Source organism: Dendrobates tinctorius, unplaced genomic scaffold (genome assembly GCF_039654945.1).
Source record: "Dendrobates tinctorius isolate UK_male_01 unplaced genomic scaffold, ASM3965494v1 ptg000011l, whole genome shotgun sequence".
Classification (NCBI taxonomy): Eukaryota; Metazoa; Chordata; class Amphibia; order Anura; family Dendrobatidae; genus Dendrobates; species Dendrobates tinctorius.
In genome coordinates, this window is record NW_027361679.1 from 46,190,976 (window position 1) to 46,205,987 (window position 15,012).

The following is a 15,012-nucleotide window of genomic DNA, read 5'->3' on the forward strand; positions in this document are numbered from 1 at the left end:
TATATGATGTCATCAAGTTTTTGTTTTTTTGTTAATTCATATTTTTACTCTTCGCCATGACAGCACCCATATGAGAAGGATCCGCCCATAGGAACAGGAAACCTACAGAAATAAAAGGGGCGGTCCGCTTCTCTTCCTCAGTTGGTTTCCTGTTCCTATAGGACCCAAAGGACAAAACCTATACAGAAAAAATACCTGGGCCAAAAGCATGCCGCCTGTGCAGTGGCTACGGTTCCAGAGGCAACGTCGGGGGAGGTCTGTCCATCAGCCTTCCTCCTCATCTGGGTCGTCTGAAACACAGATCAATGGGGGACATACGGCTGAAATGGTTACTTTTTCCAGTAGGTGAGAAAGGTCAGCTGGTTACATTTTTTAAATGGTTTCACTCTTTCCCATAGCTGGGCAAAGTGTGGCCTGCAGGTTACATCTATCCCTCTGGCTGTTCCAAACTGGCTCTTGACCTGACACAAAGCGGAGAAAACAGTGGCGCACAGGCTGCACGATGTCGCCACCCTCCCCCGTCGCCGTCAGTTGCCGCCTTATGTGTCCCATTGTCACCGCTGTCCGCATCCTCAGTATGCAGACAGCAGTGAATACGTTTGTGGAGGACAGAGTCGCCGGCAGCTTTTTCCACCAATCGGCATGTGCGACTGAGACAGCAGGCGCTATGACATAATTTCATTGCACTGGAGACCTTAGCAGAGCGGCAAAGGAATAGGACGAGGTGTATGTCTGTATGAGGTATATAGCAGGGGCTCATACTTTATTTAGGAGGCTATGTTGGAGCACACACTCTATATAGGAGACAATATGGGGTTGCTCACACTGTATATAGAGGCTATGTGGGGGTTTATACTGTATAAAGAGGGTTATGTGGGGTCTCAAACTATGTAGAGAGGCTATGTGGCTGTTCATACTATGTATAGATAAACATACTTAATTCTGCTCAATATTAAGTGATGCAATTGAGTATTAATATAAAGTACGGTAATTAGAATTTTATTAATATTGAGCAGAATTAATTTCAGCCTATTGGTTCGGCCATCCACAACAGTCGGTCTCTCTTGTGACCCCTCGTGAAAATTAATTGCCCACCTCTTCTCTTTGCTGGTGTCACAGCTCAGCCAGAACTCCCTCAAGTGGGGAAAAATAGAACTTTTTTTTTTTTACTTTTTCTAATTTTAGTTCTGTCATAATCAGATATACAGTACATATAATAAATCAGGTGTACTTACTGATAAATGCAGTCGCCTGTGAGTGTTACTAGAAGATAAAATCAGCTTGGGCTTATCGTGAATACTACAAAGAAGACATCACATGATAGTCGGAGGACAGTCGTACCTATTCTGTACTCTCTATACAACTTTGTGCTTTCAGAGATTCTACCTCTGTCACCTTTAAACACTTTAACTTTATATATGCCATTCATAGCAGTCTTTCTTTTCTTTTAGGATTGTGGCAGCGATGACGACCTGTTTGGAGAATATGACAGCTTTGCCGAGGACCCATCTTTGCTAGCGCAAATGGATCGCTTAGAGGAAAAGAGTAACCAGGAGGCTGCAAGCACTTCACCTCTTATTCAGAAACTTGACCCCTCTAACCAGTTTGTGACACCACTCAACCCCTCTAAATCCACTGTTCGAGATAAAGAGTTACTAAATCAACTGAAGCGAAATGTATTGCTTACGGAGGGAAATTCGGACTCCTGGGACTCGTCTGATGATCTTCCTTGTTCACAGCTCCTCTGTTATGAAGATGCAAATCCAAAATCTGTCACTGAACAAAAACATAATGAGCACAGTTCTGACAAAGCGAGTCCTGCATACACGTCCATTGCTTCTTATATAAATGCAAAAGATGGAAAAACGAAAAGCCTACGGGACAGTCTGAAGAACACATTGGCTGGAAATGCTAAAGCACATACTCCTCATATCTCTAGGAGCAGGCAAATAAAAGAAACCATCATTATGGAAGAACTTGACGTTGCCCAAAAGACTGTGCAGATGTCGTCTGAAATGGACTTGGGACCCTTTTACGGTTTACCCAGCAAAGTTGCTGAACTTATTGAACACTATAGAGGCATTAAAAAACTTTATGGTAATTGAATTCCTCTGTGTTTCTAGGTTGCCAAAAAACCAGAGCTGGAGCTAAATTTTCCTTCACCTAGGGCAAAAGTTAAATTGCCTGTATCTAAATACCCAGAGAAAAGCAAAGTGGCATGTGTGCACCCCCACCAGGTACCTGTGGCACATGCCCTGGTTGCCCACCCCTACTTACGCCCCTGTAAAAACAATTGAATTCTATGACAAGTAACATGTATATTAGGGATTCCCGGCTTTGTTACTTTGATGGAAACCCTGAGAAATGTTTCCTCTGCTGTACATACCTATCACTCCACGTCCTGCATAAGGGATGAGTAAATCATTCTACCATTGTTGCCTAGCCTAAGCACTTTATGGTGACCGTTTTTTTCAAAGGTTACACTGCTTTTGTCTTATCAAGCATGTATGGGCCCCGCTTATTATACTATCTCACAGAGTTACTGGATTTTCTACCTTCATTAAAACATATATGTTTATTTTGTTTTTCTTCAGACTGGCAACATACATGCCTAACTTTGGAATCCCTACGACAGCGGAAGAACTTGATTTACTCCTTGCCAACAAGTGGCGGTAAAACTCTGGTTGCAGAAATTGTAATACTTCAAGAACTTCTGTGCAGGAAAAGGGACGTGCTGATGATCTTGCCATATGTGGCTATTGTACAGGAGAAGGTCTGTTTTGTATAGTGACCAAATTTTGACTTTTTAGCTGTTCCATAAATCCCACAAGTCATATTTACATTAATCAGTGTAAGAAGTGCTAGGCTGCCCTTTGATATTTGTGTATTATTTATCTGCTACGCCAGTGTACCACTTTTGTTGGCATTTAAAGGGAATCTGTCACCCTTTTTTTGGATTATCCACTGCCGGCATTGACATCAGGGGCTTATCTACAGCATTCTGTAATGCTGTAGATAAGCCCCTGATGTAACCTGAAAGATAAGAAAAACATGTTAGATTATACTCACCGGAGGGGGCGGTCCGGGTCCGACTCCTCCCATCTTCATACGATGCCGTCCTCCTCTTCCCTTCCTGTAGTAGCTCCGGCGCAGGCGAACTGCTCTGCCCTGTTGAAGGCAGAGCAGAATACTGCAGTGCGCAGGCGAACTGCTCTGCCCTGTCGAGGGCAGAGCAGAATACTGCAGTGCGCAGGCTCCAGACCTCTCCCGGCGCCTGCGCACTGCAGGACTCTGCTCTGCCCTCAACAGGGCAGAGCAGTGCGCCGGAGCCACTACAGGAAGGAGGCGCTGGACCGGAATACTGTAGATAAGCCCCTGATGTCAATGCCGGCAGCTCATACTCCAAAAAAGGTGTGGCAGATTCCCTTTAATTAGCTCTAGCAGTTTGTCATGTATCTTTGTAAGTGAGACTCTTAAGACCACATTCACACATTCAGTATTTGATCAGTAGTAGTAGTAAGCCAAAATCAGGAGTGGAACAGTCAAGAGGAATGTATAATAGAAACATGTCACCACTTCTGGATTTATCACCCACTCCAGGTTTTGACTTACAAATACTGAACGTGTGAACGTGGCCTACATCTTAAAGATGTTGCTTTAGCCTGGACCATACATCTAGCCAAAGTGTGATACAACTTGTTTCTGTTCCCAAGATATGGGACAATGTATAATAACACAATTGTAAGAAAAATCTGGGCTTTCAATGTTTGGATAGTGTTTAAAATGGTATTCCCATCTTGTACATTTATGACATATCCTCAGGTTGTTCTGCAGATGTAGATCCCACCAATTGGTCCTTCTTCCATCTTTAGAACAAGGCACCTTCGATGCTGCTGTCAGTGGAGAGTCAATAGGACTCCACATACAAAGGATATGATTTCTCACAGCTTCATTGCGCATCAAGGCTCCATTCGCAAAAAAGAATTCGGGTTCCACTAGTAGGGTCAAGATCAACATGTACTATGTTTATGGCATATCCTGTAGATATTGCATACGTATGAGAGGGGAATACTCATTTAATTGTAAGTAGGCTGTTTTTTTTTTTTTTTGTTTTTTTTTACCGACCTGTAATTCATAGTGTTACATTTGCTTTCCAAGGTTCGTGGCTTGTCCAGTTTTGGCATAGACCTGGAGTTTTTAATAGAGGAGTATGCTGGAAGCAAAGGAAGATTTCCTCCAATAAAAAGGAAAACCAAAAAGTCCCTGTATATTGCAACAATTGAAAAAGGTCATAGTCTTGTCAACTCATTGATTGAAACTGAGCGAATAAGTGACTTGGGTCTGGTCGTTGTTGATGAGGTAAATCACCATTTTGTACATATTTAGTGGGCTGCCCTAAGCATTGTGGCGAGGATGCGCTCTGCAGCTGACATTTTGTGTATTGAATACAGTATAATGACTCTACCACTGGTTAGTAGGATCATCCTTTCAGTTTAAGGATTATTAGGAAAAGAACAAATCTCAATAACTAAACAAAAAAAGGCTTTTTTTTTTTTTCCCCAAAGAAGGATCATGCATCCCTGTGTCTTCACCTATGGTTGTGAGAGTGCTTCTCGTTCGTTCATTTATTCATAGGGGGTTCAGGGGTTCAGTATGTATTACAGTGAGTCTGTCAGTAGGATCATCCCTCCTTAGCCGGCTATATGGTCATGTAGGTCATAATAGACCTATCACGTTCCCTAATCAAAGTTTTGTGTGTATATATATATATATATATATATATATAATTATATCCCATTCACTATCTGAGAATAACCCTCCATCAAACTCCACCGCACCCAATAGCACCACAAATACTGGTTGGTGACTACCTCATGCGGCCTTTATCTGTCCTCCACGCCCTCAAGATGGCTTGACCATCATTGTAAATGCACACCTGTACTTTGTGTCTCCCCCACCTCATTGTAGATTGTAAGCGTTTACGAACAGTGTCGTCTTGTTTTGCTTTAATTATTGTATTTTTTTTAACGTTGTTACTTATGACTTGTGTATGAACTGTTAAACTGTAAAGCGCTGCGGAATATGTTGGCGCTATATAACATAGAATCATAAAATCGTAGCGTTGGAAGGGACCTCCTGGGCCATCTAGTCCAACCCCCTGCTCAAAGCAGGATTCACTAAATCATCCCAGACAGATGTCTGTCCAGCCTCTGTTTGAAGACTTCCATTGAAGTAGAACTCACCACTTCTCGTGGCAGCCTGTTCCACTCATTGATCACTCTAACTGTCAAAAAGTTTTTTCTAATATTTAATCTGTGTCTCCTCCCCTTCAGTTTCATCCCATTGCTTCTAGTCTTTCCTTGTGCAAATGAGAATAAAAATGATCCTTCTACAATGTGACAGCCCTTTAGATATTTGTAGACAGCTATTAAGTCTCATCTCAGTCTTCTCTTTTGCAAGCTAAACATTCCCAAATCCTGCAACCTTTCCTCATAAGACAGGGTTTGCAGACCGGTCACCATTCTGGTCGCTCTTTTCTGAACTTGCTCCAGTTTGTTGATGTCTTTTTTAAAATGTGGCGCCCAAAACTGGACACAGTATTCCAGATGAGGTCTGACCAAAGAGGAGTAGAGGGCAATAATGACTTCACGTGATCTAGACTGTATGCTTCTGTTAATACATCCTAGAATTGCATTTGCCTTTTTTGCTGCTGCATCACACTGTTGACTCATATTCAGTCTGTGATCTATTAGTATACCCAAGTCTTTTTCACATGAGCTGTTGCTTAGCCCTATTCCTCCCATTCTGTATATGCTTTTTTCATTTTTATTGCCCAGATGTAGTACTTTGCATTTTTCCCTGTTAAAAACCATTCGGTTAGTTGCTGCCCACTGCTCCAGTTTATTTATATCTTTTTGAATCCTCTCTCTCTCTTCTCTAGTATTAGCTATCCCTCCTAGCTTTGTGTCATCAGCAAATTTAATCAGTTTACCCTCAATTCCTTCATCTAAATCATTGATAAAGATGTTGAACAATACAGGGCCCAGGACAGAGCCCTGTGGTACCCCACTTGAGACATTCTTCCAACTGGATGAGCAGCCATTTACGACCACTCTTTGAGTCCGATCACTAAGCCAGTTATGAATCCACCTAACAGTTGCCTTGTCCATTCCATACTTAGCCATTTTTTCAAAAAGGATTGTGTGAGATACTTTGTCAAATGCTTTGCTGAAGTCAAGATATACTATATCTACAGCATTTCCCTGATCCACCCAATCAGTGATTCCGTCATAGAAGGAAATTAATATAAATAAAGATTATTATAATAAGCTGAATAAAATGACCCCTTGACATCTGTAATCTGATGTGTTATTACATAGAAATCCTTGTTGTTTCTTATAATACATAAATGAACTATGGGCTGGACATTCTGTATTTTTCGGACTATAAGACACACATTACCATAAGACGCAATCCAAATTTTCAGAAGGAAAATGGGGAAAAAAATGAATGCGTCAAATTGGGGTTGTCTTACAGTACGTATTCAGCTTACTTTGGGGGGTGGGTGGTGAATGGCTTCAACAGCGCTGGTGGAGTGGGGTCAGTGGGTGGTCCGTCAATAATATGACTCCATCACAGACTGGTGCAGAAGGTTTGGCAGTGCTTGGTGGTACGGTGGCGTTGCCGAATACTGCTGCACCAATCTGGGATGGAAAACATATTGCTCTGCAGCATCGGATCACGTAACACTCGTCTTCCCATCCCAGGGCTGGCAGAATCGCCCAACTCCTGCTGCTGCCACACTCCTGGTAAGTACATCTGGACAATACGACGCACTCCCACCCCCCAAAAAGAAACATTGTCTGAAAAATAGGGTAGATCTCACTGAGAATCTGTCTACAAAGCTCACTTTAAATGAAGGATGTCGCCACCAGTGTGAAATATGTAATAACTGACTTGCATGTCTCTTTTGCTAACTACATAGTGCTCAATAAGTGCTCTGCAATGAACAGAATCAGCGACACTGCCAATTCTTATGTAGGACTTGGCAACAACATGTTGGCATAGTAGAGAAGACCTAGATCAGCTCTACTAGTTGGTCCTGGCACAGCAAGGGGAGATTTCTCCTGTAACCAGGGCTCAATGATTCCCCAGTTACAGGAGGGAAAAAATTAAAGTAATATTCCAACATTCCACAGATCTTTTATGATCTCTTGGGAGATGAATTGTGTAATAAAAAAAAAAAAAATACTTATGAAGCATCTGCAAAAAAATCAAATAAGTCTCTGTGACAAAAAAAACAAAAACATTTTTTTTATTATGATCTAAAAGCACACTCGTGCTAAAAAAATAGAAAAAAACTAACCAGGGAGAATTATTTCTGAAGTTTTTCCACCTTTTAGGCCTCAATCAAATATACATTTTTCGTGGTTTTCCCATAAATAGCACGTTCCATTAATCTATTATAGGTTCATTTGTCCGTGCCCATGGTTTCTATTTGGGCCTGTTTGTCCATGAAAAAAATCATGTAGCTCTCTTCGACATCTGAATGAAGTCTTGATATCGCCCTTAATTTGTACTACAGTTCAATTTAAAAAATAAAATGAAATCTTTTTGGGTGGGGTAATAAAATAAACAGTTAAAATAATGTGGTTGCATAAATATGCACACTTTTAAACTAATATGTTGTTGAAGTACTGCCTGAAGTTATGACAGCTTTCAGGCTTTCTGGGCAGGATTGTATCAGTATGGCATGTCTAGAATTGGCAATCTATGCCCACTCTTCCTTGCTTCAGATTTGTCAGTCGGGAGGGAGTCAAAAGATTCTTATAAGGCTATTAGTAGTTGATATTTCTTTTCTATATTGGGTACTAAATGTCTTTTTTTTTTTCTCTTAGTTGCATATGCTCAGTGAAGGAAGTCGCGGTGCAATATTAGAAATGACTCTAGCTAAGATTCTGTACACAAGTGGTAAGTTGTCAGAACTTCTCCGGAATGAGACGTCTTGTGGGGTGGTGTAGTGGTTAGTGACTACCAAATGTGGTCCAAGGAAGGGCAGCTGGTGAATGAGCAACAGGCTTACGGACAACAAATCCTCATTTTTGTGCACGTGGGGAGTGAACGCTAATTTGTATGGTCTGATTCTACAGAAGAGTTACTTTAGCATAAACGTCTCATAAATGAAAGTTTATATTGATAAAAAGGTGTCAGATTAGTCCCATACACAGAGAACAGTGATTAACGAACTTGAGCAGCGCTGGCTATTTTGAGAACAGGGGTCTCAGATCTGGGGTGCAAGGGGTAACATTTCTCCTTGTGGAAAGTGACATGTCAAATCTGACATGCCAAGGTAAGGTACAATGCTCCTCTGGGAAATATGCAAATTGTCTCTTCATAGAGGAAGAGGACTAGAACTCTAGTGCCACCTATAGGAAGTAGCAGCCCTAAAAGTTAATATCTCTCTAAGGAGCCTTGTCACATGACTGGAGCATGGGTGGAAATACCATTGATGCAACCTGGGAAACCACACAGGGTCTAAGATGGTAATAGGGGCATCATGTAACTACAAAGCAGCTATTGTAAAATACACATCCCGCTGTGATGTAATCTAGTCGCTGTATATCAATAGATAGTCCTAGCCCTTTACACAATGCTTCTATGGTAGGAACCAACACCCCAAGACACAAACCCTAAACAATAAAGAATAATAATTCCTAATGGATGTATGGCAATGCATTATGAATGTAATAACTCAGCTCTAGCTTTGCTGAAGAACATTACAACAACCATGTGTATGCGGCTGTTAGGATAGCCACATGAAACTTTCAGTTAAATCCAGTGGATACAGTGCCTTACGAAAGTATTCGGCCCCCTGGAACTTTTCAACCTTTTCCCACATATGCTTAAAACATAAAGATACCAAATGTAAATTTTTGGTGAAGAATCAGCAACAAGTGGGACACAATTGTGAAGTTGAACGAAATTTATTGGTTATTTTAAATGTTTGTGGAAATTCAAAAACTGAAAAGTGGGTCGTACAATATTATTCGGCCTCTTTAACTTAATACTTTGTTGCGCCACCTTTTGCTGTGATTACAGCTGCAAGTCACTTAGGGTATGTCTCTATCAGTTTTGTACATCGAGAGACTGAAATTTTTGCCCATTCTTCCTTGGCAAACAGCTCGAGCTCAGTGAGGTTTGATGGAGATCGTTTGTGAACAGCAGTTTTCAGCTCTTTCCACAGATTCTCGATTGGATTCCGGTCTGGACTTTGACTTGACCATTCTAACATCTAGATACGTTTATTTGTGAACCATTCCATTGTAGATTTTGCTTTATGTTTGGGATCATTGTCTTGTTGGAAGACAAATCTCCATTCCAGTCTCAGGTCTTTTGCAGACTCCAACAGGTTTTCTTCAAGAATGGTCCTGTATTTGGCTCCATCCATCTTCCCATCAATTTTAACCATCTTTCCTGTCCCTGCTGAAGGAAAGCAGGCCCAAACCATGATGCTGCCACCACCATGTTTGACAGTGGGGATGGTGTGTTCAGGGTGATGAGCTGTGTTGCCTTTACGCCAAACATATCATTTGGCATTGTTGCCAAAAGTTCGATTTTTGGTTTCATCTGACCAGAGCACCTTCTTTGACATGTTTTGTGTGTCTCCCAGGTGGCTGTTTACAAACTTTAAACAACACTTTTTATGGATATCTTTGAGAAATGGCTTTCTTCTTGCCACTCTTCCATAAAGGCCAGATCTGTGCAGTGTATGACTGATTGTTGTCATATGGACAGACTATCCCACCTCAGCTGTAGATCTCTGCAGTTCATCCAGAGTGATCATGGGCCTCTTGGCTGCATCTCTGATCAGTCTTCTCGTTTGAGATGAAAGATTCGAGTGACGTACGGGTCTTGGTAGATTTGCAGTTGTATGATACTCCCATTTCAATATGATCGCTTGCACAGTGCTCCTTGGGATGTTTAAAGTTTTGGAAATCATTTCGTATCCAAATCCAGCTTTAAACTTCTCCACAACAGTATCACGGACCTGTCTGTTGTGTTCCTTGGTCTTCATGATGCTCTCTGTGCTTCAACCAGAACTTTGAGACTATCACAGAGCAGGTGCATTTATACGGAGACTTGATTACACACAGGTGGATTATATTTATCATCATTAGTCATTTAGGACAACATGGGACCATTCAGAGATCCACAATGAACTTCTGGAGTGAGTTTGCTGCACTGATAGTAAAGGGGCCGAATAATATTGCACACCCCACTTTTCAGTTTGACTTTCCACAAAAATTTAAAATAACCAATAAATTTCGCTCAACTTCGCAAATGTGTTCCACTTGTTATTGATTCTTCACCAAAAATTTACATTTGGTATGTTTATGTTTAAAGCATGATATGTTGGAGAAGGTTGAAAAGTTCCAGGGGGCCGAATACTTTCGCAAGGCACTGTATGTTCTAATATGTTGTAAATTAATGTGAGAAGCTTGCATTTATGTATTTTGTAAAAAGAACTTTGAAAGGTTTTACAACCTTTTGGGAGGCATCAGTATGAGCCATCAGAAAGAATTTTTATGCTCGGAAATGAAATCAGATTTTCTCTTTATTATAAAGGGGACCATTGTTTACAGAGGAGAGATTTTCCTAAATGAGATTATAAGCTAACATGCTAATAATATATTTGTCTGGCTGCTCTTTTACAGAAAGCACCCAGATCATTGGAATGAGTGCAACATTAAACAATGTGGGCGAGCTGCAACAGTTCCTTAAGGCCGAATTTTATATGGACAACTTCAGACCTGTAAGCTGTTGCATTGATGTATACTATAATAAATACATATATACACTGCTCAGAAAAATAAAGGGAACACTCAAATTACACATCCTAGATCTAAATGAATGAAATATTCTCATTGAATACTTTGTTCTGTACAGAGTTGTCATGCCCGCCATGTCTGTTATGCCGAAATGACCCCTGGAGCAGTGTGCACGCGCACCAAACTATCATGCCCGCCATGTCTGGTACGCCGCAAGACTCCTGGAGCAGTGTGCACGTGCACTGCACTATCATGCCCGTTATGTCTTATGCTGCAAGATCCCTGGAAGCAGTGTGCACACGCACCTCGTGACTGTTGTGCTGCAAGATGCCTGGAGCAGTGTGCACGCGCGCCTCATCTCATGGCTGCCTGCCATTGCCAGTGCGCATGTGTGTTTTTGCCTTATGGCTACACGCCGTTGCTGTGTGACCAGCCGTCTCTGCTCTGCGTGCAGCAATCCTCTGTGTTCCTGGAGACCCTGGTCATGTGACCATTCCTATGTTCCAGCACAGTCTGATCCAGCTATCCTCTCTGATCCTGGAGACCCTGACCATGTGACCTTTCCTATGGTCCTCTCTATGGTCCTGGAGGACTCTACCTTGTGATCCTCTCTATGATCCTGGAGGATTTGAACCGGAAGTCCCCCCCCCCCCCCCCCCCCCCCCTCCTCCCCGGTCCTGACCCGGAAATGCAGGTGCTATTGCCCTGTATCAGACTGCCCCTTCCTATGGTCGGGCCTGAGTATCGTGTTGCTTCCCTGCATGGCTGCTTGGTCATTCTCTGTATTCTGTGCCCCTGCACTCTGCCCTGTAGTGCTTCTCTGCACACGCTCTGTGCTTCTGTTCTGCCTCTTGTCTCGTGCCATGTCTTGTGTTGTCTTTTGTGCCATGTCTTGTCTTGCTATGCTTTGACTTGTAGTACTTCCTATGTTCTCTGCCTTTGCCTGTTTTCGCCATGTTGTGCCCTTGCTATGCTTTGCCTTGTAGTACTTCCTATTTTCTCTGCCTTGCCTGTTTCGCCATGTCTGGTCTTTGCTATTCTGAGCCTTGTAGTACTTCTCATGTTCCCTGTCTTTGCCTGGTTTTCCTAACTCCGTCTTCTGATGCTCGCTTGCACATTCCATGGCTAGTCTCAAGGTTCTCCCTTGACCCGGCTCTGGGCTTCGGCCTACGCTCCGCTGCTAGCCTTATACTCTCTCTGAACTGGCTCAGTGTTTCTGCCTACGTTCCGCTCCTTATTCCGTACTTTGACTAGCCTTGCTTTGCCTTGTTTCTTCACGTGCCCTTTGCACGTGCCTGGCCTTCCCTCGCCCGCCTGTTTGTGCCTCAGCTGTGCCATGCTATACATGCCCGCCTGTCTGTGCCTCAGCTGTGCTCGTCGGTCAGTGACTAAGCTGTGTCCGCCTGTTGTGCTTCAGCCGTGCTTGCCTCGGTCGTGCCCGCCGGTCTGAACCTCAGCCCGTCCAGCTAGCCAGTGCCCCAGCCGTGCTTTGTGCTTCCTTGCCCCCACGCTGCCCCGCACTGTGCATTGCGTGCTTCTCTAATAGCACACGCAGGCCCTAGCCTGCTCCTTGGCATACCTCCCCGTGCTTCTGTAAAAGTACGCGCAGGTCTTGCCATGTACCCTGTCATGCCCTCTTGCACGCACAGGCCCTAGCTGGTACCCTGTCGTGCCTTCTTGCACGCATAGGCCTTAGCCTGAACCCTGGCGTGTCTCCTAGCACGCACAGGCCCCTGACTTGAACCTGACCCTGGCGTGCTCCTCTGCACGCGCAGGACTATGCCTTGTACCCTGACCCTGGCGTGTCCCTCGGCACGCGCAGGACCTTGCCTTGGACCTAGAACCCTGGCGTGTCCCTACACACGCCCCATGTCTTGTGCTTTGGACCCTGGCGTGTCCCCTACACACGCACCGTGTTTTGTACTTTGAACCTGGCGTGTCCCCTACACACACACCTTGCCACGCACCCTGCCTGGAACCTTGCCTTGGACCATGGTGTATTCCCTAACATGCACCATGTCTGGTGATCTGTTGTGCCTCCTTGCCTGAACCCTGCTTTGCCTGCCGGATGCCCAGAGCCTGCCGATCACTGCCAGAGATCGTAAGCCTGACGACTGCGGCCTGATGTCCGGAGCTGATGTCCGCAGCCTGATGCCCTGATCCTATCGATCGTTGCCAGCTGTCTGGAGTCCGATGCCATCGAGCCTTGCTTGTACCTAGGCGTGCCATCTAGCATGTACCATGCCATGGACCTAGGCGTGCCCTCGCACGCACCTTGCTGTGTTTTCCCTGTTATCACGTTTTGCACCTGATGTAACCCTGTGTTTGCCTTAATGAAGGTACCTTGAATTCACGTCTTGTCTTGTTTTGTTTCCTGCTTGTCCTTTGTCGTCAGACACTCGTGTCTGGTTCCAGCAGTCGTGGTGGCTCACCCCCTTGGTCTTGCCCCTGATACTTTCTGTATAGGGGGTGGTTCCTCACAAGGTTAGCTTGCCCTAGGTAGGTGGGTGCCACGACCCAGAGGGTCCACTCTAAAGAAAACGTCTCAGCGAAAGCTGACTCCGTCACAGGTTGAATGTGCTGTCAACATAATCACACAAAAATCAATGGAAATCAAATTTTTTAACCAATGGAGGCCTGGATTTGAAGAGACTCCCAAAATGAAAGTGGAAACAAGTCAAAATGATGCTCAGCATTGTGTGTGGCCTCCACGTGCCTGTATGACCTCCCTACAATGTCTGGGCATGCTGCTGATGAGGTAGTGGATGTTCTCCTGAGGAATCTCCTCCCAGACCTGGACTAAAGCATCCGTCAACTCCTGGACAGTCTGTGGTGCAACGTGTCGTTGTTGGATGGAGCAAGACATGCTGTCCCAGATGTGCTCAGATTCAGGTCTGGGGAACGGGCGGGCCAGTCTATAGCTTCAATGCCTTCATCTTGCAGGAACTGCTGACACACTCCAGCCACATGAAGTCTGGCATTGTCCTGCATTAGGAGGAACCCAGGGCCAACTGCACCAGCATATGGTCTCAAAAGGGGTCTGAGAATCTCATCTCGGTACCTCGTGGCAGTCAGGCTACCTCTGGCGAGCACATGGAGGGCTGTGTGGCCCTCCAAAGAAATGCCATCCCACACCATTACTGAACCACTGCCAAACCGGTCATGCTGAAGGATGTTGCAGGCAGCAGATTGCTCTCCACGGCTTCTCCAGACTCTGTCACGTCTGTCACATGTGCTGAGTGTGAACCTGCTGCCTGTAACATCCTTCAGCATGACCGGTTTGGTTTTTTTGAGCAGTGTATCATATACTTCTTCTTTTTTTTGGAATATTGGCTTGCTTTTTATTATTTATATAGTATATAATGTTCCTTAAAGGGGTTTTCCATTTTTTTTTTTTTAAAAGGGGGCCCAAAATGAATCCTGTATTGTAAAATATCAACGAAAGACAATATTTAAAGCCTCTCCCTGACCTATCGTCACCTGTCTTTATTTTACATTACAGCAATCATATGGGGATAACTTTCTAAAAGAGGGAAACTCCATAAAATTCTTAAACCCTAGGGGTAGGGGCGCTATATAAAGTAAACAAATAAGTGTTACTTACTTTCTGAACTTCCACCACTCCTGCAGTGCCCAAATACGAATTGCCGCTATGTAATACTGCATTATTCATAGAGCAGCTGTCAAGTCTTATTTTCTTGCCTTCTGTATAGAGCGTGGCCAGTTCTTCTGGATGCAAAAGAGAGAAAAGGTTACATTCACTACTGGCTTTGTTTAAAAAAAGGCTGCATAAAAAAACTGTATGCGTGAAACCAGCCTTGTGCTACTCAATAGATCCTTTTCACATGTTTTTTTACCCTATGCCTTTTGATTATAAACGTGTCTATTAGACCTCCTTCACATGTCCTGATATTTCCAGTACTGGAAAAACCAGTACCGACGCTATCCATTTTTGTGTGTACAATCTGTGTGGCATCCGTGTGCACCATCTCTGTGACACATGTTGAAGTAGAATGCAGAAGATAAATAACTGATGTTTAGGTATTAGATGTGCAAAGATAGCGAGAGTTATCCGTGAGATATATAATGAGTGTTTTGCGTGTGTAGCTTTCTGTACCTTTCTGTACTTAGCTAATAAATGGAAAAAAAATGACGTGGGGTTCCCCCGTATTTTTTTGGTAAC

General features: G+C 43.7%; 1 protein-coding gene across 7 annotated transcripts in view; it reads left to right on the forward strand.

Annotated features, from left to right (window-relative positions):
* The window catches only part of HELQ (helicase, POLQ like), a 64,373-nt gene that overhangs the window by 5,136 nt on the left and 44,225 nt on the right, over positions 1–15,012 (forward strand). For all 7 annotated transcript variants that reach the window (XM_073541779.1, XM_073541823.1, XM_073541770.1 and 4 more), the window contains 5 exons: positions 1,452–2,097; positions 2,595–2,773; positions 4,159–4,359; positions 7,899–7,971; positions 10,716–10,813. In XM_073541779.1, the coding sequence (XP_073397880.1) occupies positions 1,452–2,097; positions 2,595–2,773; positions 4,159–4,359; positions 7,899–7,971; positions 10,716–10,813 (1,197 nt within the window). The remainder of the gene's footprint in view (positions 1–1,451; positions 2,098–2,594; positions 2,774–4,158; positions 4,360–7,898; positions 7,972–10,715; positions 10,814–15,012) is intronic.